Below are 26,512 nucleotides of genomic sequence, written 5' to 3' on the forward strand. Positions count from 1 at the left end.
ATTGGCCAGGCTGGTCCTGAACTCCTGACCTCAGATGATCCACCCGCCTTGGTGTGCCAAAGTGCAGGGATTACAAACGTGAGCCACTGCACCTGGCTCTTTTTTTTGTTTTTTGTTTTTGAGATAGGGTTTCTCTCTGGCACCCAGGCTGGAGTGCAGTGGCGCCATAACAGCTCGCTGCAGCCCTAACCTCCAGGGCTCAAGCGATCCTCCCACCTCAGCCTCCTGAGTAGCTGGGACTACAGGCATGCACCACCATGCCCAGATAATTTTTGTATTTTTTTGTAGAAATGGGATCTTGCTGTGTTGCCCAGACTGGTTTCAAACTCTTGGTCTCAAGCAATCCTCCCACCTCAGCCTCCCGAGTAGCTGGGACTACAGGTGTGTGCCACCATGCCTGGCTAATTTTAAAATTTTTTGTAGAGTCAGGGTCTCACTATGTTGCCAAGGCTGGTCTTGAACTCCTGGCCTCGGCCTCTCAAATTGCTGGGATTACAGGCGAGAGCCACTAGGCCCAGCTCAAATTTCCTGTTGTATATAAAGGACACCAGTCACATTGGATCAGTGCCCACACTACTCCAGAATGAAGTCATCTTAACTGTATAGTTCCATCCTCAATGACCTTATTTCCAAGCAAAGTCACATTCTGAGGTCCTAGGGCTTAAGGTGTGAACATATGGATATTGGGGAGGACGTAATTCAATCTGTAGTAAAGCACAAACACACACTCATAGACACACAGATGCACGTACATACACACATACAATACACACGCAACACAAGCACAACACACACAGACTGGCATCCATGACTCTCCACCTGAGGGCGGAGCTACGCCTCCCCAGCCCCCATCCCATTTGCAGGGGAGTTGGAGGATAAATACCCCAGCTCCCTCACCTCGGGACAACCTGAACCAGATCCTCAGAGGGACTGAGCTCCAGCTATCTGGAGCTATAACCTCCCTGTTCACGCCTCCCTACAAACTACAAGCCGTTCCCCATCCCCATGCCCCTTCAGTACTTCCTGGGTTCACATCCTAGATAGACCATTTGACCTCAATCTTTGTTGTGGCTAAAACACCCTTTTGTGACAGAGCTGATGAGCCATCCCTTGTCCTCTATGAAACCAAACGTTCCAAGAAATTTGCAAAAATTTAAAAATGTATGCCACCGATCCTCCTGTTAATGTATTAAAAAAAATTAACATGTAATGTTTATTCTTTAGTTTTTTGGGTTTTTTGAAACACAGTCTTGCTCTGTCACCCAGGTGGCAATGCAGTGGTGTGATCTTGGTTCACTGCAACCTCTGCCTCCCAGGTTCAACTGATTCTTCTGCCTCAGCCTCCCGAGTAGCAGGGATTACAGGTGCCCACCCCCACACCTGCCTAAATTTTTGTATTTCTAGTAGAGGCGGGGTTTCACCATATGGACCAGGCTGGTCTTGAACTCCTGACGTCAGGTGATCTGCCTGCCTCAGCCTCCCAAAGTGCTGGTATTACAGGTGTGAGCCACCACACTCCACAAACCCCTATTTCTTTTTATCTCCAGATGGAGACTTGCTCAGTCACTCAGGCTGGAGTGCAGTGGTGCAATCTCAGCTCACTGCAACTCAGCCTCCCAGGTTCAAGCGATACGCCTGCCCCAGCCTCCCGAGTAGCTGCGATTACAGGCGTGGGCCACCATGCCTGGCTAGTTTTTTGTGTTTTTAGTAGAGACAGAGTTTCACTGTGTTGGCCAGGCTGGTCTTGAACTGTGGACCTCAGATGATTTGCCCACCTTGGCCTCCCAACATGCTGGGATTACAGGAGTGAGCCACCGCATCTGGCCAAAGGTTGCTTTTTACTTAGGGCCAGTGACACTGGCTTTCCATTTGTGCAAGCTTCCTTTTTTTTGTTGTTGTTGGGAGCAGGGACAGAGTCTTGCTCTGTCCCCCAGGCTGGAGTGCAGTGGCATGATCTTGGCTCACTGCAACCTCCGCCTCCTGGGTTCAAGCGCTTCTCCTGCCTCAGCCTCCTGAGGAGCTAGAACTACAGGCGCCCACCACCACGCCTGGCTAATTTTTGTATTTTTAGTCGAGGTGGGGTTTTACCAGGTTCACCAGGATGGCAGGGTCCTGGGCACACTTGGCTCAGAGCACCCGGGGGCCTGGGTGGAGGCGGCGCTGCAGTGCTTCACCCGCCAGAGGCCATGCGCTCAGGAGTCCTTCAAGGAAGGAGACAGCCTGGGGGAACCACACGTGCTCACGCCACAAATGCAGCTGGTCCCTGGGTCTAAGCGCAGAAACATGTATTTATTTCCAGGATATTTTCACATAACAAAACCCCAGCAATGCTGCAAGGGGGCCACAGACAGTGGGGGAGGGGTGGGGTGGGCCTGTCAGGGGAGACTGTCTGCATCAGTGCAGCTGAGAGGCCGAGGAAGGGGGTGCCTCTTGGCAGGTCGGCTGGCGGGCAGGACCTGAAGACCCCGAAGCATGGGCGCGGGACCCATGGGTGCTCCATCCTGGCTGCCGTCCACTGAGACACCACGGCCGCCTCCGGGCACCCAGCGGCATTCCGCACCAGCGAGGGGACTGGCCCACATCCCGGGGAGGGTTCCAGGCAGCAGGCGTCCCACAGCAACAGCATTCTGGGGGTGAACGGGTGGTGAGGGGCGGCAGCCTGGGGTGTCCAAAGTCGTGGTCAGCGAGTGCAGGAAATGAAGAAGAAAAAATCTCTTTTTGGCCCAACCGCTGTGAACGGTGCTGTGAAAACGTCTGGGGGAGGTGTTCCGGGGGGAGTTGGGGGGTGGAGGGGACAAGACAATTGTAGCCGCTGCCGGACCCCTCCATAAGGCACAGATTTGACGGGTCCCCTCTCCTCATAAAAGGCCACTCCAGGCTGGGCGCGGTGGCTCACACCTATTATCCCAGCACTTTGGGAGGCCAAGGCAGACGGATCACCTGAGGTCAGGAATACAAGACCAGCCTGGCCAACATGGTGAAACCCCATCTCTACTAAAAATATAAAAATTAGCTTGGTATGGTGGCAGGCACCTGTAAGCCTAGCTACTCGGGAGGCTGAGGCAGGAAAACTGCTTGAACACGGAAGGCAGAGGTTGTAGTGAGCCAAGATCACATGACTGCACTCCAGCCTGGGCAACAGAGCGAAATTCTGTCTCAAAAAAAAAAAAAAAAAAAAAAAAAAACATACACATACACACACAACACAAAAGGCCGCTCCTGCAGGGCTCCAGCTGCTGGAAACCAGCCCTCTGCCGGTTTGCTGGGGTTAGGGAGCGGCTGTGCTGCCGGCCTGGCCTGGGTCCTGAATGCGGGGGCATGGACAGAGGGCCTGCCAGGGATCCCTGGTTCGGGGGCAGGAAGGGTGGCCCCAGGACACCCTGGACCAGGCGCTCCCCAGCTATGGGGAATGTGGGGAGGGGGCGAAGCTGGAACCGCACAGATCAGGGGATGGCGGGGACCGCGAGGACTCGGCTAGGCACCAAGCCCTCTATCACTGCAGGGGGCCGGGAGCTGACCCCGATGCCTCTTCTTAGTTCCAGCCAAGGGCGTCTGCCCTGGTGACGGTGGGCGGCTGGTGTGAAATGGAGCTCCCCATCAGAGCTGCTCTGGCCTCAGCGCCAGCAGCTCTGGGAGGACGGGAGGGCGGCCGACCTACTGCCACCTGTCCCCCGGAGTCAGGCCTCGAGACCTGAAGACAAGGCCGTACCGGCCATGCAGTGGACGGCAGGTGACCACACATTTCCGGGAGCAAGAGGGTGTCCCGTGGACGGCAGCGCCGAGGGCCAATGGGGAGTGCTTGCAAGGAACTCTGCTCTCGGATGAGATGAACACGGCTTCTGTGGCCCTGGCAAGAGGGGTGTGGTCCATGGCCACCACCGGCTTCCACCATCCCAGCTGGAGGGATGGGGCCCCAGGTACTCCCAGCCCTCAGGACCAGGGGTAGCAGCAGGAATGAAGGGGAGGAGGTGGTGGGGGTGGCAGCAGGGCTGGCTCCCTCTAAGGCCACTGGCCACCACCCGGGTAGCTGGGCACAGTGGGGTACTCGGGCAGGCTGTTGCCTGAGAAGTTGTTGTACTGGGCCTCCCTCGATGGCGGGTTCCGCCAAGTGCCTGCGCTCCACTCGGTCTGTGCCTTCTGGAAGCTTCCACCGGCCCCTCGGTAGATCCTGTGCACCTGCAATGACAGACGACAGGGAGTCAGAGGACAGAAAATGAGCGTGGCGGCTGGGCATGGGGACTCACGCCTGTAATCCCAACATTCTGGGAGGCTGAGGCAGACAGACCGCCTGAGCTCTGGAGTTCGAGACCAGCCGAGTAACACGGTGAAACCCTGGCTCTGCGCGCCACTGCACTCCAGCCTGGGGGACAGAGTGAGACACCGTCTCAAAAAAAAAAAAAAAAAAAATTATTCGGGCGTGGTGTCGCGCGCCTGTAATCCCAGCTACTTGGGAGGCTGAGGCAGGAAAATCGCTAGAACCCATGAGGCAGAAGTTGCAGTGAACCGAGATTGTGCCACTGCACTCCAGCCTGGGCAATAGAGCGAGACTCCGTCACCAAAAAAAAAAAAAAAAGCTGGACGCGGTGGCTCACGCCTATAATCCCAGCACTTTGGGAGACTGAGGCGGGCAGATCACGGGGTCAGGAGACTAAGACCATTCTGGCTAACACGGTGAAAGCCCGTCTCTACTAAAAATACAAAAAACTAGCCGGGCGTGGTGGCGGGCGCCTGTAGTCCCAGCTACTCGGGAGGCTGAGGCTGGAGAATGGCGTGAACCCGGGAGGCGGAGCTTGCAGTGAGCAGAGATCCGACCACTGCACTCCAGCCTGGGCGACAGAGTGAGACTCCATCTCAAAAAAAAAAAAAAAAAAAAAAAAAAAGACGTTTTGCTGTAACTGAACACTTCTATTTGGAGCCCAGCTCAACACTTCCGCTATCTTCTGATGGAAAGTGTGACCAGGAACCTGCAAGGGGCCCCATCCTCACTGACAGGACAGCTCCGGGGCCTCAGCTCTTCCTGCAAACGCTGCGGTTTACACACAACCCCTGCTTCTCTCTGGAGTCTGGAATCCCGGCCTGGGGGGACCATGGGACTCGCCCCATAGGAACCCGGGCGCTGGTCCCTGGGAGTGTCCCTGGTGGCAGCACCTCCTGCTGTCATCCCAGCTCACTGCTGGGGATGAACTGCGGCCCACGTCACACCGCGGGGAGAGGGCCCGGCTCCCCGACGTTCACCCACCTGAGACAGTTGGGTGACAAGGCTCCTGGAGAACGGGTAAGGGTTCGATGTCCCAGAGCTGAGGACTCACCTTCATGATCGCGATGGCCATCAGGGCAGCCGACACGGAGAACATGATGGCCGGAAGCAGCATGACCACAGCAGCGCCCGGGCTTTCCTGGAAGAATCCGACTGCCGACAGCCAGCCGCTGCAAGGGACAAGAGAGTGCGTGGGGGCCTGCACACCTGCCAGATGAGGGCCCATGGTCCTCCCTATGTAAAGAGCTGTGGCCAATCAACAAGGAGGGCACAGCTCACACAAGAACCACTGAGTGGCCAAGAAACATAAAGTGACACTGAGGCACCAACTTCGGCACATGAACACGACCTTATCCCTCCAGCACCGCAACAGTGAGCCGAGCGTGCAGGGGATGGAGACCAGTACTTCCCCATTAGTTTCCCTCAGTGACTCTGGTGGGTACTAGCCATGGCAAGACTCAAAAGCTCACTCCCCATGCCCCATAGAGCCTGCTACTAAGAACCCAGCCTACGGCAACTGTGTCTAACGATGGGAACTGCTGAAACCTACATCCGCATGTCCGGGAGCAACGCGGATAGGAAATCTGCCACCACCACCCGGTGGGGCATTGAGGGGCCATTAAAAACAATAGGGAGGGCCGGGCGCGGTGGCTCACACCTGTAATCCCAGCACTTTGGGAGGCCGAGGTGGGTGGATCACGAGGTCAGGAGATCAATATCACCCTGGCTAACACGGTGAAACCCCGTCTCTACGAAAAATATACAACATTAGCCGGGTGCGGTGGCGGGCGCCTGTAGTCCCAGCTACTTGGGAGGCTGAGGCAGGAGAATGGCGTGAACCCAGGAGGCGGAGTTTGCAGTAAGCCGGGATTGTGCCACTGCACTCTGGCCTGGGTGACACAGAGTGAGACTCCGTCTCAAAAAAAAAAAAAAAAAATAGGGAGGCCGGGCGCAAGGGCTCACGCCTGTCATCCCAGCACTTTGGGAGGCCAAGGCGGGCGGATCACCTGAGGCCAGGAACTGGAGACCAGCCTGACCAACATGGTGAAACCCCGTCTCTACTAAAAATGCAAAAATTAGCCAGGCATGAGGGCGCACGCCTGTAATCCCAGCTACTCAGGAGGCTGAGGCAGGAGGCTGCAGTGAGCCAAGATCATGCCACTGCACTCCAAAGCCTGGGGGACAGAGCAAGACTCTGTCTCCAAAAAAAAAAAAAAAAAACCCGAGGGAAAGCACTGCTTAGATCCGCCACCAGTGGGACACTGGGAAGGCAGGCCGGCACGCTCTGGGTCTCTCTGTGCAGGACCAGCCTCTGGGCACTGCACCTGTCTTTGAGACCCAGGAGGCAGAAAACACAGTCATAGGCCGGGCGTGGTGGCTCACGCCTGTAATCCCAGCACTTTGGGAGGCCGAGGCGGGTGGATCACAAGGTCAGGAGATCGAGACCACAGTGAAACCCCGTCTCTACTAAAAATACAAAAAATTAGCCGGGCGCGGTGGCGGGCGCCTGTAGTCCCAGCTACTCAGGAGGCTGAGGCAGGAGAATGGCGGGAACCCGGGAGGCGGAGCTTGCAGTGAGCCGAGATTGCGCCACTGCACTCCAGCCTGGGCGACAGAGTGAGACTCCCTCTCAAAAAAAAAAAAAAAAAAAAAAAAAAAAAAGAAAACACAGTCATTTTCAGATTTTTGTCTAAACAGGTGATAAAACCCCAGCGTTAAAATTCGGGGAACTTAAAGGCAGGCACGATGTACAGTCTCCCTCCTGCTGACTCCCCTCCCCAGCGCACAGGCAGCCCACAGGACCCACACATCAGGATGTGTTCAGGGAGCTTATGCACACACATGCATATGGCGTGACATGCATGCACACGTGGTACCCCCTGCCGCCACCCTGCGAGATGCTGGCCTATCCTGTGTCCACCTGCTTGGAGCCTCCGCGGCATCACAGGCTTCATGGCCGTTGGGTCATTCATTCCTTTCTCTTTTTTTTTTTTTGGAGAGATGGGTTCTATGTTGCCCAGGCCGGTCTGAACTCCTGGCCTCAAGCAGCGATTCTCCTGCCTTGGCCTCCCGAAGTGTTGGGATTATAGGCGTCAGCTGCCGTGCCCGGCCTCTCTTATTTTTTTTAAAAAGTAAACCTCTGTTTGGATGTAATTTTAGATTTACAAAAAGCAGCAAAGGCATTTGAGGACTCTTGCCACCCTCGCCAGCTTCCCACTGGCTGGCGTCTCACATCCCTGGCTGCAAGTGTCAGGACTAGGGAGGTGCCCGGCACACCGTCAGCCAGGCTGCATGCTCCGCTCAGAGGCTGCGGTGCCCGCTGATGTCCAATTGCTGGCGGGCTCCACTAGGGCTCCCGCTGCACCGTGTCCTCAGTGCACGGCTCCTGCCACGTGGCCACCCTCACTGTCTACACAGCTAGGCCCCGCTGGGGGTCATTTCTCTGGGGTTTCCAGTCCTCTGCAACCACAGATGCTGCCGTGGCTCACAGCCTCGGGCGTGCGTCACCCCCAGGGAGGTGGCACTGGTGAAGCCGCCCGGGGCAGCGGGGCCGGGGCTGTCCCCTCTCACCCCACAGGAGCACACTGACCATGGGGCCTTGTTAAGCCAACGGTGGACATGAAGTCGCCACGTGCTGTGATTTGATTTCTCTCGTTACGAGGGGGGCCGGGCTCTCCTCTAGGGACCACTGGGTTTCTTTCTTGAGAGTGTTCACCTGCTGTCCAACTCGGGCAGGGACCACATGCTCCAGCTTCTCCCGTGACCTGCGGGAGATGACTCTAGGGTCTGATGAGGAGAGCCAAGTCCCTGCTGCTGCACTGCACGAGGGCGGAGGGGGCAGGGAGGTCTCTGAGGGTCACATATGGGCACTCACCTCATGCCAGGATCTCAGGACCACCCAACATGGGCACAGGCCTGTCCACCCAGTTTAGCCTGGGAGAACTGGGGAGGCACTGGGGAGGCGCCTCGCAGGAGGCGCCGGAGCCCAGGGAAGTGCCAGTGGGAGCGGAGCCAGCAGCTGTGGGCTAGGAGGACTCGGAGAATGATGAACAGTGCCTTGACCTGCAGCCACGGCCTCTGCAGGAGGGGGACGCACCCCACAGGCTGGCAGAGCTGGGAGCCCCAGGGACACCCTCACTAGGACTCTAACTCAGATCCCTGGGGCAATGTCACTCAGGCTCTCGGGGTAGTGGGGCCAGACCAGCCTTAGCAGCACATCCAAGGGGTGCACGCACCACTGATCCCGGCCACCCTGGAGGGCCTGGCGCCGGGCGCAGGTGCAGGAGGGGAGGGGCCCACAGAACGAGGGGTCCTGAAGGGAGAGGAGTCACCATTCCGGGAAACCCGGGACCTTATCTGGGTTCTGATTTGAGCGATGGCGTGAGACCACCACGGTCTCGTGGGGCAGGCGCCCCTGAATAGGAGCTTGCTAACAGGCGTCCAGGAAACCAAAGGCACCCATGGCTCTGTGAGCAGCGTCACCCGTGGGGAGTTCCTGCCGTGCCAAGGACAAGGGAGACATGTCGGGGACGTGGGTGAGAACAGTCACTCTCTGCAACTGTGAATTCCAAATGATTCCAAAATAAAAAGCCTATTTAAAAAGCCACAAATCTGGCCGGGTGCGGTGGCTCACGCCTGTAATCCCAGCACTTTGGGAGGTTGAGGCGGGTGGATCATGAGGTCAAGAGTTTCAGACCAGCCTGGCCAACATGGTGAAACCCCGTCTCTACTAAAAATACAAAGTCAGCCGGGCATGATGGTGGGCGCCTGTAGTCCCACCTACTCGGGAGGCTGAGGCAGGAGAATTGCTTGAACCCGGGAGGCGAAGGTTGCAGCGAGCAGAGATCACGTCACTGCACTCCAGCCTAGGTGACAGAGAGAGACTCCATCTCAAATAATAATGATAATAACAACAATAATAATAATAAAGGCCAGGTGCGGTGGCTCATGCCTGTAATCCTAGCATTTTGGGAGGTTAAGGAGGGCGGATTGCCTGACCTCAGGAGTCCGATACCAGCCTGGACAACACGGTGAAACTCTGTGTTTCTACTACTAAAATACAAGAAATTAGCCAGGCGTGGTGGCAGGCGCCTATAATCCCAGCTACTCAGGAGGCTGAGGCAGGAGAATCTAGGAGATGGAGTGAGCAGAGATCACACCACTGCACTCCAGCCTGGGTGACAGAGCAAGACTCCGTCTCAAAAAAAAAAAAAAAAAAAAAAAAGGAGAAAAAAAAAGAAAACAAAAAAAGCGAGAAATTTAAGACACAAACATAAATGCTTCTGAGAGCCCGGCAGCCTTAGGGAGTGACTGTGAGCTTCTCCGGTGTGGGAGCAGCACCGGGTGCGTGTGTTTTTACAGATGTCCAGGTCTTCCTCCTGCAGCCATCCGTGCAGAAACACAGCAGCCAGGAACTGGCTCCCAGACCCCAGATCCGGAGCGTGATCAACACTCGGGATACAAGCCTGGCTGGGCACTGGCGAGGACGCGGGCGCTGCCCGGGCGAGCTCGGACCCCTCCCTAAGAGAGCGCGTACAATCACGAACCATGGCTGGGCGCTGGCGAGGACGTGGGCGCTGCCCGGGCGAGCTCGGACCCCTCCCCAGGAGAGCACGTACAATCTCGAACCAGTACGCTCCCAGCAGGCCCACACCCTGGCAGCTGACAGCTGAGCCGCGTCACATCGTCACATCCGCCACGCCCGTCAGAGAGAGGCTTACCACGCGCCCCAGCCGGAGAAACCAATCGCCTGGATGACGGTCAGGACAAACTGGGCTCCAAAGATGAAGAAAAACGCCATGAAATTAAAGGAGCTGTCGGCTCTGGGGAGGGAAGAAAACATGACGGTTACCACAGCCCTGGCTTCTCCCAGACGCGCCTAGAGAGGAACGGGTCAGTCAGAGATGGCGAGAATGGAGGCTCTATTTTATTCCTTCTTTTTTTTTTTTTTTTGAGATGGAGTCTTGCTCTGTTGCACAGGCTGGAGTGCAGTGGCCCGATCTCAGCTCACTGCAAGCTCCGCCTCCCGGGTTTACGCCATTCTCCTGCCTCAGCCTCCCGAATAGCTGGGACTACAGGGGCCCGCCACCTCGCCCGGCTAGTTTTTTGTATTTTGTAGTAGAGACGGGGTTTCACCGTGTTAGCCAGGATGGTCTCGATCTCCTGACCTCGTGATCCGCCCGTCTCAGCCTCCCAAAGTGCTGGGATTACAAGCTTGAGCCACCGCGCCTGGCCTCCTTTTTTTTTTTGAGATAGAGTCTCACTGTGTCACCCAGGCTGGAGGGCAGTGGTGCGATCTCGGCTCACTGAAACCTCTGCCTCCCGAGAATCGCTTGAACCTTCAGAATCGGTTCAAGCGATTCTCCTACCTCAGCCTCCTGAGTAGCTGGGATTACAGGTGCCCGCCACCATGCCCCGTTATTTTTGTATTTGTAGTAGAGACGGGGTTTCACCATGTTGGCCAGGCTGGTCTCGAACTCCTGACCTCAGGTGATTCGCCTGCCTCGGCCTCCCAAAGTGCTGGAAGTACAGGCGTGAGCCACCGCACCCGGCCAAAATTACTCAAAAGCAAAACAAAACAGACAGTAGTTGGCTTTGGCTTGTGGGCCACAGTTTGCCACCCCTGGATGTGACCTGTCTGTCACACTGGGCAGAGAAAGGGACAGCTCCTCACAGCTGGGCTGGAACCGGGGTGCGGAGTGGGCCCTGGTTCCCCCCTGGTGCAGGCGGCCTGGCAGCTCTGCTCACCGGAAGGCCTTGTAGACCGGCCGGAACCAGCACACATAGCCGCAGGGCGTGAACAGGAGCAGCCACACGAAGGCCAGGCCGAAGTTGGCCCCCGAGCCTCCGCCGATCCACCAGGCCAGGCAGGCGATGAGGTTGACGCCGAGGGTGGCGCAGTAAACTGCGAAGAGAGGGAGGACAGATGAGCAGGCACGGGGGGGTGTGGCCGTGGGAAAACATGCTGCCCAGCAATGGGGCACCCACTGTCCACCTCCCCAGCCTGGTGACCCCACGTCGAGGATGAACTGTGCAAGCCAGGACACTAGGGCCTGGGGCCTGGACACCGGCCTCATTCACCGCAGGGACCACTGGGCCTAGGACAGTTAGGGTGGACAGTAGGCCCCCGACGGGCTGCCCCTGCCCGAATGCTCCCTCCCTCCAGGGGTCCCGCCTCTCGCCTCCCACCCTGGGGCACACCAGGCGCACTCACACATCCACAGCCGGTAGATTCTCTTCACCAGGACCTGGTGCTCCACCGGGATCTCGTCAGAGAAGTTCTGGTAGAAGCAGGGCTTCAGGGGGATGAACTTGGGCAGCGGTGGGAAGTTGTTCTCCTTTTCTGTAGGGACAGAGAACCCACGGACAGAACCAGACTTTGTCTCCTGAAGGAGGCCCCACCTCATCCCTTCGACCCACAGCTGTGTTGCCTCTGATGGCAGAAGGGACTCTGCAGTTGGGATCGACAGCAGGACCCTGAGACAGGAGAGGGTCTGGCTGATCCGGGGCCCTGTGTCCTCATGGCAGCCTCACGAGAGGAGGCGGGAGGGTGGGAGTCAGAAAGGGACGGGAAGAGGCTGCGCTGCGGCTGTGAAGGGGGAGAAAGGGGCCCTAAGCGGAGGGACGCGGGCGCCTCTGGATGCTGGGAATGGCGGGAACCAGCTTCTTGCCTGGAATCCCTAGGAGGGCCCAGCCCTGCCTATAGCTTGATCTTAGCATTTCTGGTCTCCAGAACTGTCAGATAACAGATTTCATTGTTTTAAGGAGCTAAGTTTATGAATTTTTTTTATTTTTTTGAGACGGAGTCTCACTCTGTCTCCCAGGCTGGAGGGCAGTGGTGCGATCTCGGCTCATTTCAGCCTCTGCCTCCCGGGTTCAAGCGATTCTCCTGCCTCAGCCTCCCAAGTAGCTGGGATTACAGGCACCCACCACCATGCCCGGCTAACTTTTGGATTTTTCTTTTTAGTAGAGACGGGGTTTCGCCATGTTGGCCAGGCTGGTTTTGAACTCCTGACCTCAAATCATCTGCCCACCTCTGCCCCCCAAAGTGCCAGGATAACAGGCGTGAGCCACTGTGTCCGGTCGAAATTTTTTTTTTTGAATTTCTGTGTCACCTTTTATGCAGAGCCATGCTAATCTTTGTAGCCCTCCTCCATGTTGAGTGTGGGTGCGGCCGCAGCAGGCTGCGTTTAGTATCATTCCCTCCAGCAGGCAGGGGACGCCAACGTGCAGGCTCAGAGTCTGCACACTGCAGGGAGGCTGTGGCCTGGGGACACTTCCGTTCCCTGTGGCTGCTGTGAGAGGGCACTACCAACTGGCAGGCTTAAAACAAACTGGAAACTGCCAGGCGCGGTGGCTCAAGCCTGTAATCTCAGCACTTTGGGAGGCCGAGACGGGCGGATCACGCGGTCAGGAGATGGAGACCATCCTGGCTAACACGGTGAAACCCCGTCTCTACTAAAAAATACAAAAAACTAGCCGGGCGAGGTGGTGGGCGCCTGTAGTCCCAGCTACTCGGGAGGCTGAGGCAGGAGAATGGCGTAAACCCGGGAGGCGGAGCTTGCAGTGAGCTGAGATCCGGCCACTGCACTCCAGCCTGGGCGACAGAGCGAGACTCCATCTCAAAAAAGAAAAAAAAAAACAAAACAGAAACTGCTCAGGCGTAGGGGCTCCCACCTGTGACCTCAGCACATTTGGAGGCTGAGATAGAAGGGTCGCTGGAACCCGGGAGTTGCAGATCAGCCTGGGCAACCTAGTAAGACCCCAACTCTACAAAATATACAAAAATTAGCCACAAGAAGCTGCCTGTGGTCCCAGCTTCTTGGGAGGCTGAGGCGGGAGGATCACTTGAACCCGGGAGGTTAAAGCTGCAGTGAGCTATGGTCACAGCACTGCACTCCAGTCTGAGAGACAGACCCAGACCCTGACTCAAAACAAAACAAAGAACACAACAGATATTTATCTGCTAATAGTCCTGGAGGCCAGAAATCTGAGATCAAGGTGTCTCAGGACCACACTCCCTCTGCCAGGTCCAGGGAAGGAGACTTCCTTCCTCTCCCAAGCAGCTTCTGGGGGTTCCTGGCACCCTTGGCTCATGGCCGCATAGCTCCAGCCTCTGCCTCCATCTCCACAACACCTCCTCTTGTCTCTCCATCTCTTTTTTTTTTTTTTGAGATTGAGTCTCACTCTGTCGCCCAGGCTGGAATACAGTGGCGTGATCTCGGCTCACCACAAGCTCCGCCTCCCGGGTTCAGGCGATTCTCCTGCCTCAGCCTCCCACGTAGCTGGGACTACAGGTGCTGTGCCACCACGCCCGGCTAATTTTTGTATTTTTAGTAGAGGCAGGGTTTCACTGTTGTCCAGGCTGGTTTCAAACTCCTGACCTCATGATCCACCCACCCTGGCCTCCCAAAGTGCTGGGATTATAGGGGTGAGCCACCGCACCCGGCCCATCTCTTCTTATAAATTCGGCAGGCATTGGGCTGAGAGCTCACCCTGCTCCAGTACCTCATCTTAACTCCACCGCATCTGCAAAGGCCGTATTCCCAAATGAGGTCCCACTCACAGGTTCCAGGGGTTGGGATGGGAACACAGCCCTTGGGGGACTCAGCGTGGCACTGGGAGACCCCCAGGAGCTTCTGCTCAGCCAGCACTACCTAAGGAAGTGTCCCTGGGCGCCTGTGAGGGCCAGATGATGAGCCAGATGACAAGAGGCTCCATCCTCAGGGGCTTGCGCCCCACTGGGGAAGGCTGCCAGTAAACGAGTGGGTGAGGGACCCCGGGGCACACGAAAACACGCCAGCTGCTATAAGGAAAGAACAGCTGCAACAGCAGGGGCACCCGGCTGGGCTGGGCTTCGGGTCAGTGAGGCGTCGGAGCGGATACATAGGCGGCTCTGCTGCCCTTTGCCCCTAGCAGAGGTGTGACTCTGGCTGTGCTAGGCTGTGAGACCCGAGGAGTCAGAGGCCACGTGGGCCAAGAGGACACTGTGTGCCAACGGCCAGGACCGAGGGCTCCTGTGGGAACCGCCGGCATCTCCCTCCCGCCCACGCTGCTGGGGGCTCCCAGGCAGGCAGGACTCACCCGACATCTTGGTTTCACCGACTGGCGCAGGCTGAAGCCTGCAGCCGCCTGGAAGGAAGACAGCGACAGTCAAGGAACCCCGAGATGCCCTGGGCAGAGCGCTAACCACCCACCCACTGTGGCTGAAAAGCCCTTCATCGTGCCCTCTGCTCTGGGCACAGCAGTGGGCTGAGCGGGAGCCACAGGCCTGACCCATCCCAATATGTTACCCCACAGGTCCCCACCCCTCGGCTCCAGGGCACACCACCTATGCTGGCAAAAGGGGCAGAGCTGGCTGCAGCCCCTCCCACCCACTGCCCCAGCCAGGATGCCCCTCCCCTGCTGTCCTAGGCCCCGGCGTCCCCCAATTCCCGGCTTCAGCCCACAAGGGGTGGGTGCTGCAAGGTGAGCGTTGCATGGCCTAGGACCCCATCACATCCACGTGGTACCCTGGCCCTTCTGAAAGGGGACCCCATGAGCTCACGCACCAGAGCAGCCCCACCCGGCCTGCCAGCCCCCCACGAGTGAGTGGATCTAGCTGCTTCCATGATCCTGGGGGCGGACCTGCCATCAGGAGGTGGGCCAGCCCAGCAGGGGAATGCCTGGTGCCCATCGGGCATCACAGCCCAGCGGGGTCTGAACCATCCCAGCTCCTGGTAGGGGAGCAGGCCTGAGGGGGCAGACGTGGGGCCAGGAGCTGCCTCCCACCCACAGTCCAGGTGAAGCAGTTGCCAGGAACTGAGCCCTCCACGCACAACCCATTCAGGGACATGCCATCGTGGGGTGAGGTACCCTGGATTCTTGGGACAGGACATCCTCCTCTCCGTCTACCTCCCACCTCTCGCTCCCTCCTCCCTGACTTCCTGCCCCTCAGGGGAAGGAGCTGAGCACCTGAGCACGAAGGAGGCCCAACCGCTGCCTCCACCACTCAACTGGGCACGCCTCTGCGGCTCCCACCTCTTCACGCCACGCTGTGGCTCTCCAGCCCACCTCGGTCCCACCCCCAGGCACGGACTCCCCCACTGCAGGGCTGGCGGGCTCCTGGCCAGCAGCGGTGCTCTGTCCGCTGCATGAGCTCTGCAGGCAGAGCCCCCACCTGCCACGTCCCCTCCCCCACGGGCTGGGGGCTCAGGGCAGGCTTGTCTGAGGGCTGAGCTGCACCCACGTGGTCAGGCAATGGACACTTGCCGGGTGGACCCACAAGTCCTGCTCCAAGTTCTGCAAAAACGGCTCCAGTCTTTACTGTGCTACGGCCGAGGGGCATCAACCCTTTGGGGTCCCCTGTTGCCACCTGCGAAGGACAGTAAATGCCAGGGCCCCTCCTTCAGGTCAGTGGCCCGTAGGCTATGCCTGGTGTCCACGCACCTGGGCCAGGCACGCCTGGAACCACTGGCACTCCAGAAGCGGGTAAGGAGGCAGCAGCTGGGGGGTCTTGCTCTACCAGCCCAGGCCTCTGACCACACGCGGCTCAGCAGGTCCCCTCCTGTTAAGCCACCAGGCCCTGTACAGACCCCACCCCACCCGGGACCCTGGCCACCAAGGCACCCACCTGCCAACAGACACGCACTTGGTTTTAAGCTGTTTATTTTCCCATCAGAGCTTTTTCCTGGCCCGCGAGACAGAGGGGAACACAAAAGCTGCGAGGGCATCCGCAGAAGAGCCCCGCAGGCACAGGGGTGGCCCCAATGACAAGTCCAGGAAAGCTCGCTCCGCACGGAAGGCAGCACCCGTGATCCCCGCTGGAGGCGGTGTGTGTCCTTGAAATCCACAGACACGCTTCTGCGAGAGAAATCGAGGACCGGAAGTCCAGGAGGGGCGCCCTCGGCCAAGAGCGGGACGGGTCCGGAGGCAGGAGGGCGGCGCCTATGTGTCGGGGTCCAGCCAGCGGCACTCCTCCTCCAGCACCCCGCGGAACACCTGGAAGCGGTGGTTGAGGTCTGGCCGTGCGTGGATGCGGAAGCGGGTGCCCAGGGCGCCGTCGGGCGAGGGCGCGCCGTAGAAGACGCGCAGGATGCGAGAGTGCACCAGGGCCATGGCGCACATGGCGCAGGGCTCGCGGGTCACGTACAGGTCGTAGCCGGTGCACACGTAGGGGAGACCATCCTCGTCTGCGTCCAGTTTACGCACGGCGCCTGCGCGGACGGCCTGGGGGGCGGCGGCCGGGGCGAAGGAGCAGGCGGGGAACGGCCTGAAGTCGTAAGTGCCGCGGCCCTGGCCGCGTGCCACGAGGTCCACGCACACCATGACGGCGTGCAGGAGGGGGTTGTCTGCGCTGCTGCAATCGTGGCCGGTGGCCAGCACGCGGTCCGAGGCCGGGTCCACCACCACGGCCCCCACGGCCCGCAGGCCACGCGCCGCCGCCCGTCGGGCCGCCCGCACCGCCCGCTCCATGTGTCTCTGCATGGCGGCGCGCTCCTGCGTGGAGAAGAGCCTCCCAGCCAGCGCGCTGGTCACCTGCTTGTCCTCGTGGAACGACGTGGGCCAGTGGGCCCGGGCCTCCTCGAACTGGCCCCTGGTCAGAGGCGGCCGGGCGGGCACAGGCACCAGGAAGGGCTGCCCCAGGCCGCGGGGGTCCACAGCCGGCCGTGGCAGGAGCTCAGCCAGCGAGCGCGGGCCCGAGGCTGGCCCGGCCAGGCACAGCAGCATCTCCAGGGCGTGGGGGCTGCCGGCATCGCGGCTGGGCCGCACCCGCTTGAGGTGAGGCTGGGCAGGGAGCGGGTGCAGGGCCGACACCTCCTTCAGGAGGCGTGAGGTCTGGCGCTTGTCCAGGATGGGCGCGGCGTAGGCCAGCACCAGCTCCACGTCCCCCGACTGCTTCTCGGACAGGACAGGCAGGGCCTGCCACGGCGCTGCCTCAGGCTCCGGGCTCCCGGCCTCCAAGCACTTGGGCTGCTCCACGAGGCCCGGAGCGGGCTCCATCCTCAGCGATGCCGACTGTGGGAGACAGAGACGGGAGCAGAGGATCATCCGGCAGCTGTGGGCGGCTGGGGGAGCCGGGGAGTCCGTCCCAGGAGGCCGTGGCTCCACGAGGCAGGGCGTGCTGCCGCCAAAGCTGAGGCTAGTCTGAGGGCTCCAGCCCAGGTCACCGCATCAGGGCTACACTCCCTCATGTCCTGCTAACCCCTGGTTTGCACAGAGTTTAAACAGTCATTGGTTTTTAAAAACGAAGATGCAATTAACCTACCAGAAGACAGGTCTTTTTTTTTTTTTTTTTTTTTTTTTAGACAGCGTCTCACTGTTGCCCAGGCAGGAGTGCAGTGGCGCGATCTCAACTCGCTGCAACCTCCACCTCCTGGGTTCAAGCGATTCTCATGCTTCAGCCTCCCAGTAGCTGGGATTACACGCCACCATGCCTGACTAATTTTTTGTATTTTTAGAAGAGATGGGATTTCACCACGTTGTTCAGGCTGGTTTCGAACTCCTAACCTCACGTGATCCACCCACTTTGGCCTCTCAAAGTGGTGGGATTACAGGTATGAGTCACTGCGCGCGGCCAACACAGGTCATTTTCTTTTTTTTTTTTTTTGAGACAGAGTCTCGCTGTGTCGCCCAGCCTGGAGTGCAGTGGCCGGATCTCAGCTCACTGCAAGCTCCGCCTCCTGGGTTTAGGCCATTCTCCTGCCTCAGCCTCCCGAATAGCTGGGACTACAGGCGCCGGCCACCTCGCCCGGCTAGTTTTTTGTAATTTTTAGTAGAGACGGGGTTTCACCGGGTTAGCCGGGATGGCCTCGATCTCCTGACCTCGTGATCCGCCCGTCTCGGCCTCCCAAAGTGCTGGGATTACAGGCTTGAGCCACCGCGCCCGGCCAACAACACAGGTCATTTTCAAAAGTGCAATTCATGGCTAGGTGCAGCGGCTCACATCTGTAATCCCAGCATTATGGGAGGCCGAGGTGGGAGGATCACTTGAGCCCAGGAGTTTAAGACCAGCCTAGGCAACATAACAACACCCCATTTCTACTAAATATCAAAAAATTAGCTGGGTGTGGTGGCACACACCAGTGGTTTCAGCTACTTGAGAAGCTGAAGCAGGAGGATCGCTTGAGCCCGGAAATTCAAGTGAGCTACAATCGTGCCACTGTACTCCATCCTAGGTGACAGAGCAAGATGCTGTCTCAAAAAAAAAAAAAAAGAAAAGAAAAGAAAACCCAGGCATGGTGGCTCACGCCTGTAATCCCAGCACTTTGGGAGGCCGAGGCAGGCGGATCACGAGGTCAGGAGATCGAGACCATCCTGGCTAACATGGTGAAACTGAAATTGTATTTCAGTCTCTACTGAAAATACAAAGAACTGGCCAGGCGTGGTGGCGGGCACCTGTAATCCCAGCTACTCGGGAGGCTGAGGCAGAAGAACTGCTTGAACCTGGGAAGCGGAGGTTGCAGTGAGCCAGAGATCATGCCGCTGCACTCCAGCCTGGGTAACACAGCAAGACTCTCTCTCAAAAGAAAAAACCTCGGCCGGGCGCGGTGGCTCAAGCCTGTAATCCCAGCACTTTGGGAGGCCGAGACGGGTGGATCACAAGGTCAGGAGATCGAGACCATCCTGGCTAACACGGTGAAACCCCGTCTCTACTAAAAAATACAAAAAAGTAGCCGGGCGAGGTGGCGGGCGCCTGTAGTCCCAGCTACTCGGGAGGCTGAGGCAGGAGAATGGCGTGAACCCGGGAGGCGGAGTTTGCAGTGAGCTGAGATCCGGCCACCGCACTGCAACCTAGGCAACAGAGCGAAACTCCATCTCAAAAAAAAAAAACAAAAAACTCAAAAACCAAAACCAGAAACAATCAAGTGTCCTATTTAGTGGCTCTTAGTATGCTTAGAGTTGTGCAACCATCACCACTATAAAATTCCAGAACATTCCATCACCCCCAAGAGAAAACTTGTCTCACCACCCCACAACACACACAGCAATCCAGGCAACCACTGATGTGATCTCTGCATCTCCAGAAGCCAGAGCCTGGAAGCACAAGCCGTGGACCGGCAGTGCCTGGCTTCCAGACAGAAGGGCCATGTGGCCAGGAACGGAGCAGGACCCTTGGTCCCCCGGCCGCAAGCAGATGCCACCCCCGTTGAGCCTCCAGATGACCACACAGCCCTGGCCAACATCTGGGTTCCAGCCTGGTAAGACCCCGCACAGAGGACCGAGCCACGTCACATTCAGGCCCTGACCCACAGAACCAGGAGCCGGCGGGTGTTGTATTAAGCCCACAGATGCACGGAGTCTGCTATGCAGTGACAGAAAGCAAGCATGCCAAGTGTGGGGGACACGGGGCCACCTCCCAGAACGGCACACAGCCTGGCACTGACACGGAACACCCACCTCCGGGTGGTTTCTGTAAACACTAGCCCCCTAGTTAGCCAAGAGCTAGAAAAAGAAAGACCTCAGAGGACAGGCCACGAAACATAAGGGCCCGGCTTCCCATCCCTTGACCACATTCCTGCAGCCATGGTGGGCCCTGGCCGTCAGGTGGAGCAGGCAGCCGCCGGGGTGTCCCTGTCTACTCAGTCACAGAGGCCCTGGCCGTCGGGTGGAGCAGGCAGCCGCCGGGGTGTCCCTGTCTACTCAGTCACAGAGGCCCTGGCCGTCGGGTGGAGCAGGCAGCCGCCGGGGTGTCCCTGTCTACTCAGTCACAGAGGCCCTGGCCGTCGGGTGGAGCAGGCAGCCGCCGGGGTGTCCCTGTCTACTCAGTCACAGAGGCCCTGGCCGTCGGGTGGAGCAGGCAGCCGCCGGGGTGTCCCTGTCTACTCAGTCACAGAGGCCCTGGCCGTCGGGTGGAGCAGGCAGCCGCCGGGGTGTCCCTGTCTACTCAGTCACAGAGGCCCTGGCCGTCGGGAGGAGCAGGCAGCCGCCGGGGTGTCCCTGTCTACTCAGTCACAGAGGCCCTGGCCGTCGGGTGGAGCAGGCAGCCGCCGGGGGTGTCCCTGTCTACTCAGTCACAGAGGCCCTGGCCGTCGGGTGGAGCAGGCAGCCGCCGGGGTGTCCCTGTCTACTCAGTCACAGAGGCCCTGGCCGTCGGGTGGAGCAGGCAGCCGCCGGGGTGTCCCTGTCTACTCAGTCACAGAGGCCCTGGCCGTCGGGTGGAGCAGGCAGCCGCCGGGGTGTCCCTGTCTACTCAGTCACAGAGGCCCTGGCCGTCGGGTGGAGCAGGCAGCCGCCGGGGTGTCCCTGTCTACTCAGTCACAGAGGCCCTGGCCGTCGGGTGGAGCAGGCAGCCGCCGGGGTGTCCCTGTCTACTCAGTCACAGAGGCCCTGGCCGTCGGGTGGAGCAGGCAGCCGCCGGGGTGTCCCTGTCTACTCAGTCACAGAGGCCCTGGCCGTCGGGTGGAGCAGGCAGCCGCCGGGGTGTCCCTGTCTACTCAGTCACAGAGGCCCTGGCCGTCGGGTGGAGCAGGCAGCCGCCGGGGTGTCCCTGTCTACTCAGTCACAGAGGCCCTGGCCGTCGGGTGGAGCAGGCAGCCGCCGGGGTGTCCCTGTCTACTCAGTCACAGAGGCCCTGGCCGTCGGGTGGAGCAGGCAGCCGCCGGGGTGTCCCTGTCTACTCAGTCACAGAGGAGGCTCTGGCCGGAGTGGGGCTGCGGGAAGAGCTTGGATCACCCCTGGGGCTCCTGCTAACATCCCTGACTGCCGGGCAGCATGCCAAGGTGGCTCTCGGGTGAGAAAGAACCTCCCGGCCTGACATCACCAGCACCGTTACCATCCCTGCTGCTGGCACAGGTGAGGACAGGAGGCGGTAGGGTCACTCCACTGGAGAGGAAAGGCTGGCGGGGCTCCCGGTTCTCGGGATCACCCCATGAGAGGGGAGCCTGCCCTAGGCGGGCAGAGAGCACAGCAGAGAGGCAGGCGTGGGGACAGCCAGCCTGCAGAGACTGCTCACAGGGCCCTGGGGGACAGCGCTTCTGGCTCCCACATCTCTGGCATCCACCCCACCTGAACACCCCCAAACCACCGTCTCAGCTGGCCAGCCCTCCCCGACCTGCATCTCCCCCCACAGACTCGCACCGCAGGCCTGAGGCTGGATTCCAGGCATGAGCCACCACGCCCAGCCCACATATTTTTTTTTTTTTTTTTTTTTGAGACGGAGTCTCGCTCTGTTGCCCAGGCTGGAGTGCAGTGGCCGGATCTCAGCTCACTGCAAGCTTCGCCTCCCGGGTTCACGCCATTCTCCTGCCTCAGCCTCCGGAGTAGCTGGGACTACAGGCGTCCGCCACATCGCCCGGCTAGTTTTTTGTATTTTTTAGTAGAGACGGGGTTTCACCATGTTAGCCAGGATGGTCTCGATCTCCTGACCTCGTGATCCACCCGTCTCGGCCTCCCAAAGTGCTGGGATTACAGGCTTGAGCCACCGCGCCCGGCCCCAGCCCACATATTTTTTTGAGACGGAGTCTCACTGTGTTGCCCAGGCTGGAGTGCAGTGGCATGATCTCAGCTCACTGCAGCCACCACTTCCCAGGTTCAAGTGATCCTCCTGCCTCAGCCCCCCAGCAGCTAGGAATACAGGCATGCGCCACTGCACCAGCTAATTTTTTGTATTTTTAGTAGAGGTGGGGTTCTACCATGTTGGTCGGGCTGGTCTCCAAATCCTGACCTCAGGTAATCCACCCGCCTCGGTCTCCCAAAGTGCCGGGATTACAGACGTGAGCCACCCTGCCTGGCCCACATTTTTTAAAAGTATAAATTAGTTGGGCATGATGGTGTGCACACGTAGTCCCAGCTACTCAGGAGGCCAAGGCGAGAGGATCACTTAAGCACAGGAGTTTGAGACCAACCTGGGTAACATGCAGACACCCCGTTCCTTTTTTCAGATCAATAAATAATAACAAAATCCTAAAAACCTTACACCTGTATGCTCACAGTACTTCTAGCAGACAGTACTGCCTCAGATGGTGCTGGGACTAAGCCGCAGATGATCTTAAAACGACTCTGGATGATCCTGACCACCACCGCCCGCCGGACTACACATCCCTGCTGGTGTGGACGGCTCCTGCCGCAGGCAGGGATGTGTCTCTGGATAATTTCGCAGCTGCGCAGCTGTGGGCGCTACTCCTCAAGATGCATTGCCCGGTTCACACCTCAGCCGCCGAGGCGCCCCACAGTGGGGGGACAAGCAGCCAGTGGAACTCCGGGCCAGTGGACTTGGAGGGCACACTGTAGTGGCCCCAGCGCTGCCTGAAGCTCAAGCGTTCAACGAAGCACGGAACCGGAAGCGCAGTGGGAGCCGGGAGCAGGAAGTGCAGAGGTAGAGCTAGGTGCTGCCGCTGCCCAAGGCCCTGTGCCAGGTGGGGCCCACAGCAGGTGGGACCCATAGCAGTCGACTCGCTGGGCCCTCCCAAAACGCATACCACGCGCGACCAGGACCGCGAGGCCCGGCTGGGCCACAAACACTCCACTGTCTCCAGGGTCAAAGACAAACACAGCCTCGCTTGTCCCTCCAAGAGTACAACCTCTGTCTGATGAAAAACAAACGACCCAGGGAGGAGTGCTGGAACACTGCGGGCTGGGCCCGCCACGCCCTTGGAGGGCAGGTCAAAATCCTGGGACACTGCAGGCTGGGCCCCCTGCGCCCGTGGAGGGCAGGTCAAAATCTCAGAACAGGCACTGTTCAGGCTGATGGACTGTCCCAGGCCAGGGCGGCTTTAACTGCCAGAGCAGCTCCTACCCACCTGCTGTGGTCCAGGGGGGATGACTCACTCCGGCAGGCAGCACAGCGACTGCCGCCCAACAGCCGGGGGGGGGGCCACCTGATCCTCCCCCTACCACACACGCCCAGAAGGCAGTCGACCACTGGGACCCCTCAGGAGGGCAGGTCACCACCTCCTGGCTGCGAGGGCTCAGGCAGCAGTCCTGATTCCTCCAAGCCTCGGCTTCCACCCCTGTGAAATGGGAATTCCTGCTCTGCCTTTTTTTTTTTTAAGGCAGGGCTGTCAGGCGCATAAGAGAAAGTGGGGGGATGGAGGGGCCTGACCATCTCCAGTAGCATCCAGGAGGGCCCCTCGGAGGCAGTGACCCACAGCCCAGCCTGGAAGGCTGGGGAAGTAAGGGAGAGAACACGGAACAGAGGGACAGCTAATGCTCAGTGCCAGGGCACACCAATAGTCTGCGTGGGGGCTTTTTTTTTTTGAGACAGAGTCTCACTGTCCCCCAGGCTGGAGGGCAGTGGTGTGATCTTGGCTCACTGCAACCTCTGCCTCCCTGGTTCAAGCAATTCTCCTGCCTCAGCCTCCCAAGCAGCTGGGACAACAGGTGTGCACCACTACGCCCAGCTAATTCTTTTTTTTTTTTTGAGACGGAGTCTCGCTCTGTCACCCAGGCTGGAGTGCAGTGGCCGGATCTCAGCTCATTGCAAGCTCCGCCTCCTGGGTTTACGCCATTCTCCTGCCTCAGCCTCCCGAGTAGCTGGGACTAAAGGCGCCCGCCACCTCGCCCGGCTAGTTTTTTGTATTTTTTTTAGTAGAGACGGGGTTTCACTGTGTTAGCCAGGATGGTCTCGATCTCCTGACCTCGTGATCCGCCCGTCTCGGCCTCCCAAAGTGCTGGGATTACAGGCTTGAGCCACCGAGCCCGGCCTACCCAGCTAATTCTTTATATTTTTAGTAGAGATGGGATTTTACCATATTGGCCAGGCTGGTCTCGCACTCCTGACCTTGTGATCTACCTGCCTAGGCCTCCCAAAGTGCTGGGATTACAGGCGTGAACCACCATGCCCAGCCTGGGGCTTGTTTTTTTACACATATATATTTTGTTCTTTTTTTTTTTTTTTTTTTTTGAGAAGGAGTCTCACTCTGTCACCCAGGCTGGAGTGCAGTGGTGCGATTCCAGCTCACTGCAAGCTCCGCCTCCTGAGTTCACACCATTCTGCTGCCTCAGCCTCCCTTGGGAGTAGCCAGGACCACAAGAGCCCACCACCACGCCCAGCTTTTTATTTTTAGTAGAGACGGGGTTTCAACGTGTTGGCCAGGATGGTTTTGATCTCCTGACCTCGTGATCCACCCGCCTCGGCCTCCCAAAGTGCTGGGATTATAGGCGTTAGCCACCAGGCCCGGCGCTATACATATACACTTAATTATTTTGAGACAGGGTCTCACTCTGTTGCCCAGGCTGGAATGCAGTAGTGCCATCATAGTTCACTGCAGCCTCAACCTCCTGGGCTCAAGCAATCCTCCTGCCTCAGCCTCCTGAGTAGCTGAGACCACAGACACGTGTCACCATGCCTGGCTAATTAAAAAAAAAAAAAAATTTTTTTTTTTTTTTGGAGAGTCTTGTTAGGTTGCTCAGGCTGGAGTACAATAGTGCCATCTTGGCTCACTGCAACCTCCACCTCCCATGTTCAAGTGATTCTCCTGCCTCGGCCTCCTGAGTAGCTGGTTTTACAGGCGTACGCCACCATGCCCGGCTAATTTTTCTATTTTTGGCAGAGATGGAGTTTCACCCTGTTGATCAGGCTGGTCGCGAACTCCAGACCTCAGGTGATCCACCCGCCTTGGCCTCCCAAAGTGCTGGGGTCACAGGGTGAGGCACTGCGCCCAGCCGTCCTAGTTTCCAAGGAGTCGATCCTGTGTTTCTGGCCATCCTACAAGGAGGCCTTCTCTGCAAGACAGCGGGGAACCTCGGCCCTCGGGGTAGGGTGTGGGAGATAAGTGGGGGCCTGTGATGGAAAAACCCGAAAAACTCGCACTCTAGGTAACGACGAGGAACGATGGTCAATTCTGGGGATGTACAAAGGACTAGGGGAATCTTCACGTAAAGGCAAACCAGAGCTGGGGAGGAAGGACGCGAAAGCGCCGGAAACCTGCGGGTGCGCGGTTCGTGGGCAGGGGACTGGCGGACTTGACCTGGGGAAGGGCCACCGGAAGCAGCTGGAGCGTACGGGGTCTCCCGACCGGGCCATAGGGGCGCGCACGCGTATAAAAGCGCTGGGCCCGGGGGAGCGCGCTCCTGAGGCTCCCCCCAAGGCCAGCGCCGAGCGCACGCGCATTCGCGCTACCTCCCCACGGCGCCCACCGGCCCGCCCCAGACGCGCCCGAGGTTGGCGCGGGCCCCCCGTTTTCTCCCCACGAACGGCCGGCGCCCTTCACCGCCGAGACCCTCCATGTTCGCCCCTACTTCCCTTTTAGGGAAGCCTGAGCCTGGAGAACCCGAGACCTCGGCGCCGCGCGCTTACCTGAGGGATCCGGGCGCGAGCGCAGCGCTTCGCCAAGTCTTAGCAACCGGTCCGGCGCGCCCCGCCCCGCCTTGCCTCGTCTCCGCCTGGCGCCGCGGAGCACGACGGGAGCGTAGTTCCAGGGGCGGGGTCGGCGCGAGGCAAAGGCGGGGCAAGGACTACAATTCCCAGCAGGGACTGCGCGCCGCCGCCTCGCCTCGCCCCCGCCGGCACTGCGCTCACATGACCGTCGGTGGGGGCGAGGCGGGGCCGCTGCGCTGGGCGAGCGCTGAGTTTACGGGTTGGAATCCCATGAAGCGGCCAGGGAAAACTCAGAACCTGCGGGGTCTTTGGAAAGTTAGCAGAGTGGGGAGGACGAGGCGGGGGGGGGGACATTGACACCCGTCCCCTGAGACTGGGATGGGGCCAGGTTCCAGTTCTGCCTGTTACTGCACTCTGACCTGGGCGGTGCTCAGGTTTGAGTTTTCTCATCAGTACTGTAGGTAAAGAAGACCTCTTGCATCTCCTGGGCCAAACAAGCACACTTTTTTTTTTTTTTTTTTTGAGACGGAGTCTCGCTCTGTCACCCAGGCTGGAATGCAGTTCTAGGTTCACTGCAACCTCTACCTCCCGGGTTCAAGTGATTTGTGGCTAGTTTTTGTATTTTTAGTAGAGAAGGGGTTTCACCAAAACATGCACATTTTATGACCAATTTGTTACTCCTTCCAGTTGGACAGGTTTAACCAAGTGGTTCTCAACGGGAGGGAATTTGTCATCCCCTCCCCAAACAACTCGACAGTGCCTGGGTGTAACCAGCTCACGCTCGATACCCAAGTCTTGCCAAACCAATAAGGAGGAAAAAGTGCAGTGAAAGGAAGGTGACTTCATTTTTAGAGTTCGCAGTGGGGAAGCAGCTGGCTTAGGCCTCCAGAAACCCCTTCAAACTTGAGGCTGGGGTGAGGGGCTAAAAAAGAGGAACTTGGAATGGTGGGTGTGCAGGGGAGGTGCTGAATATAAGCTCTGTGTGGCTTAAAGCACATGCTGGCCTCATCCTAATA

General features: G+C 58.8%; 2 protein-coding genes across 3 annotated transcripts in view; both read right to left on the minus strand.

Annotated features, from left to right (window-relative positions):
* Positions 1-2,268: 2,268 nt before the first annotated feature.
* SCAMP4 (secretory carrier membrane protein 4) lies at positions 2,269-25,548 on the minus strand. 2 transcript variants are annotated; one of them, XR_007721610.1, is made up of 8 exons: positions 25,476-25,548; positions 14,342-14,389; positions 11,472-11,600; positions 11,006-11,162; positions 9,979-10,080; positions 5,310-5,427; positions 3,034-4,176; positions 2,269-2,659 (listed from the first exon to the last, which is right to left on the minus strand). XR_007721610.1 is itself a non-coding variant. In XM_050770741.1 (7 exons), the coding sequence occupies exons 2-7, from the start codon at positions 14,346-14,348 to the stop codon at positions 4,000-4,002; spliced, it is 690 nt and encodes a 229-aa protein (XP_050626698.1). In that variant the 5' UTR covers positions 14,349-14,389; positions 25,476-25,548; the 3' UTR covers positions 2,269-3,999. The 2 variants fall into 2 exon arrangements, 1 of the variants encoding a protein (XP_050626698.1); XM_050770741.1 differs by having other exon boundaries at positions 2,269-4,176.
* The window catches only part of ADAT3 (adenosine deaminase tRNA specific 3), an 87,911-nt gene continuing 77,286 nt past the window's right edge, over positions 15,888-26,512 (minus strand). Inside the window, exons 2-3 of the mRNA XM_050770625.1 lie at positions 25,476-25,548; positions 15,888-17,254 (exon numbers count right to left, since the gene is read on the minus strand). Coding sequence (XP_050626582.1) covers positions 16,184-17,239 — 1,056 coding nt within the window. The 5' untranslated portion in view covers positions 17,240-17,254; positions 25,476-25,548 and the 3' untranslated portion in view covers positions 15,888-16,183. The remainder of the gene's footprint in view (positions 17,255-25,475; positions 25,549-26,512) is intronic.

This window comes from Macaca thibetana, chromosome 19, assembly GCF_024542745.1.
Source record: "Macaca thibetana thibetana isolate TM-01 chromosome 19, ASM2454274v1, whole genome shotgun sequence".
Classification (NCBI taxonomy): domain Eukaryota; kingdom Metazoa; phylum Chordata; class Mammalia; order Primates; family Cercopithecidae; genus Macaca; species Macaca thibetana.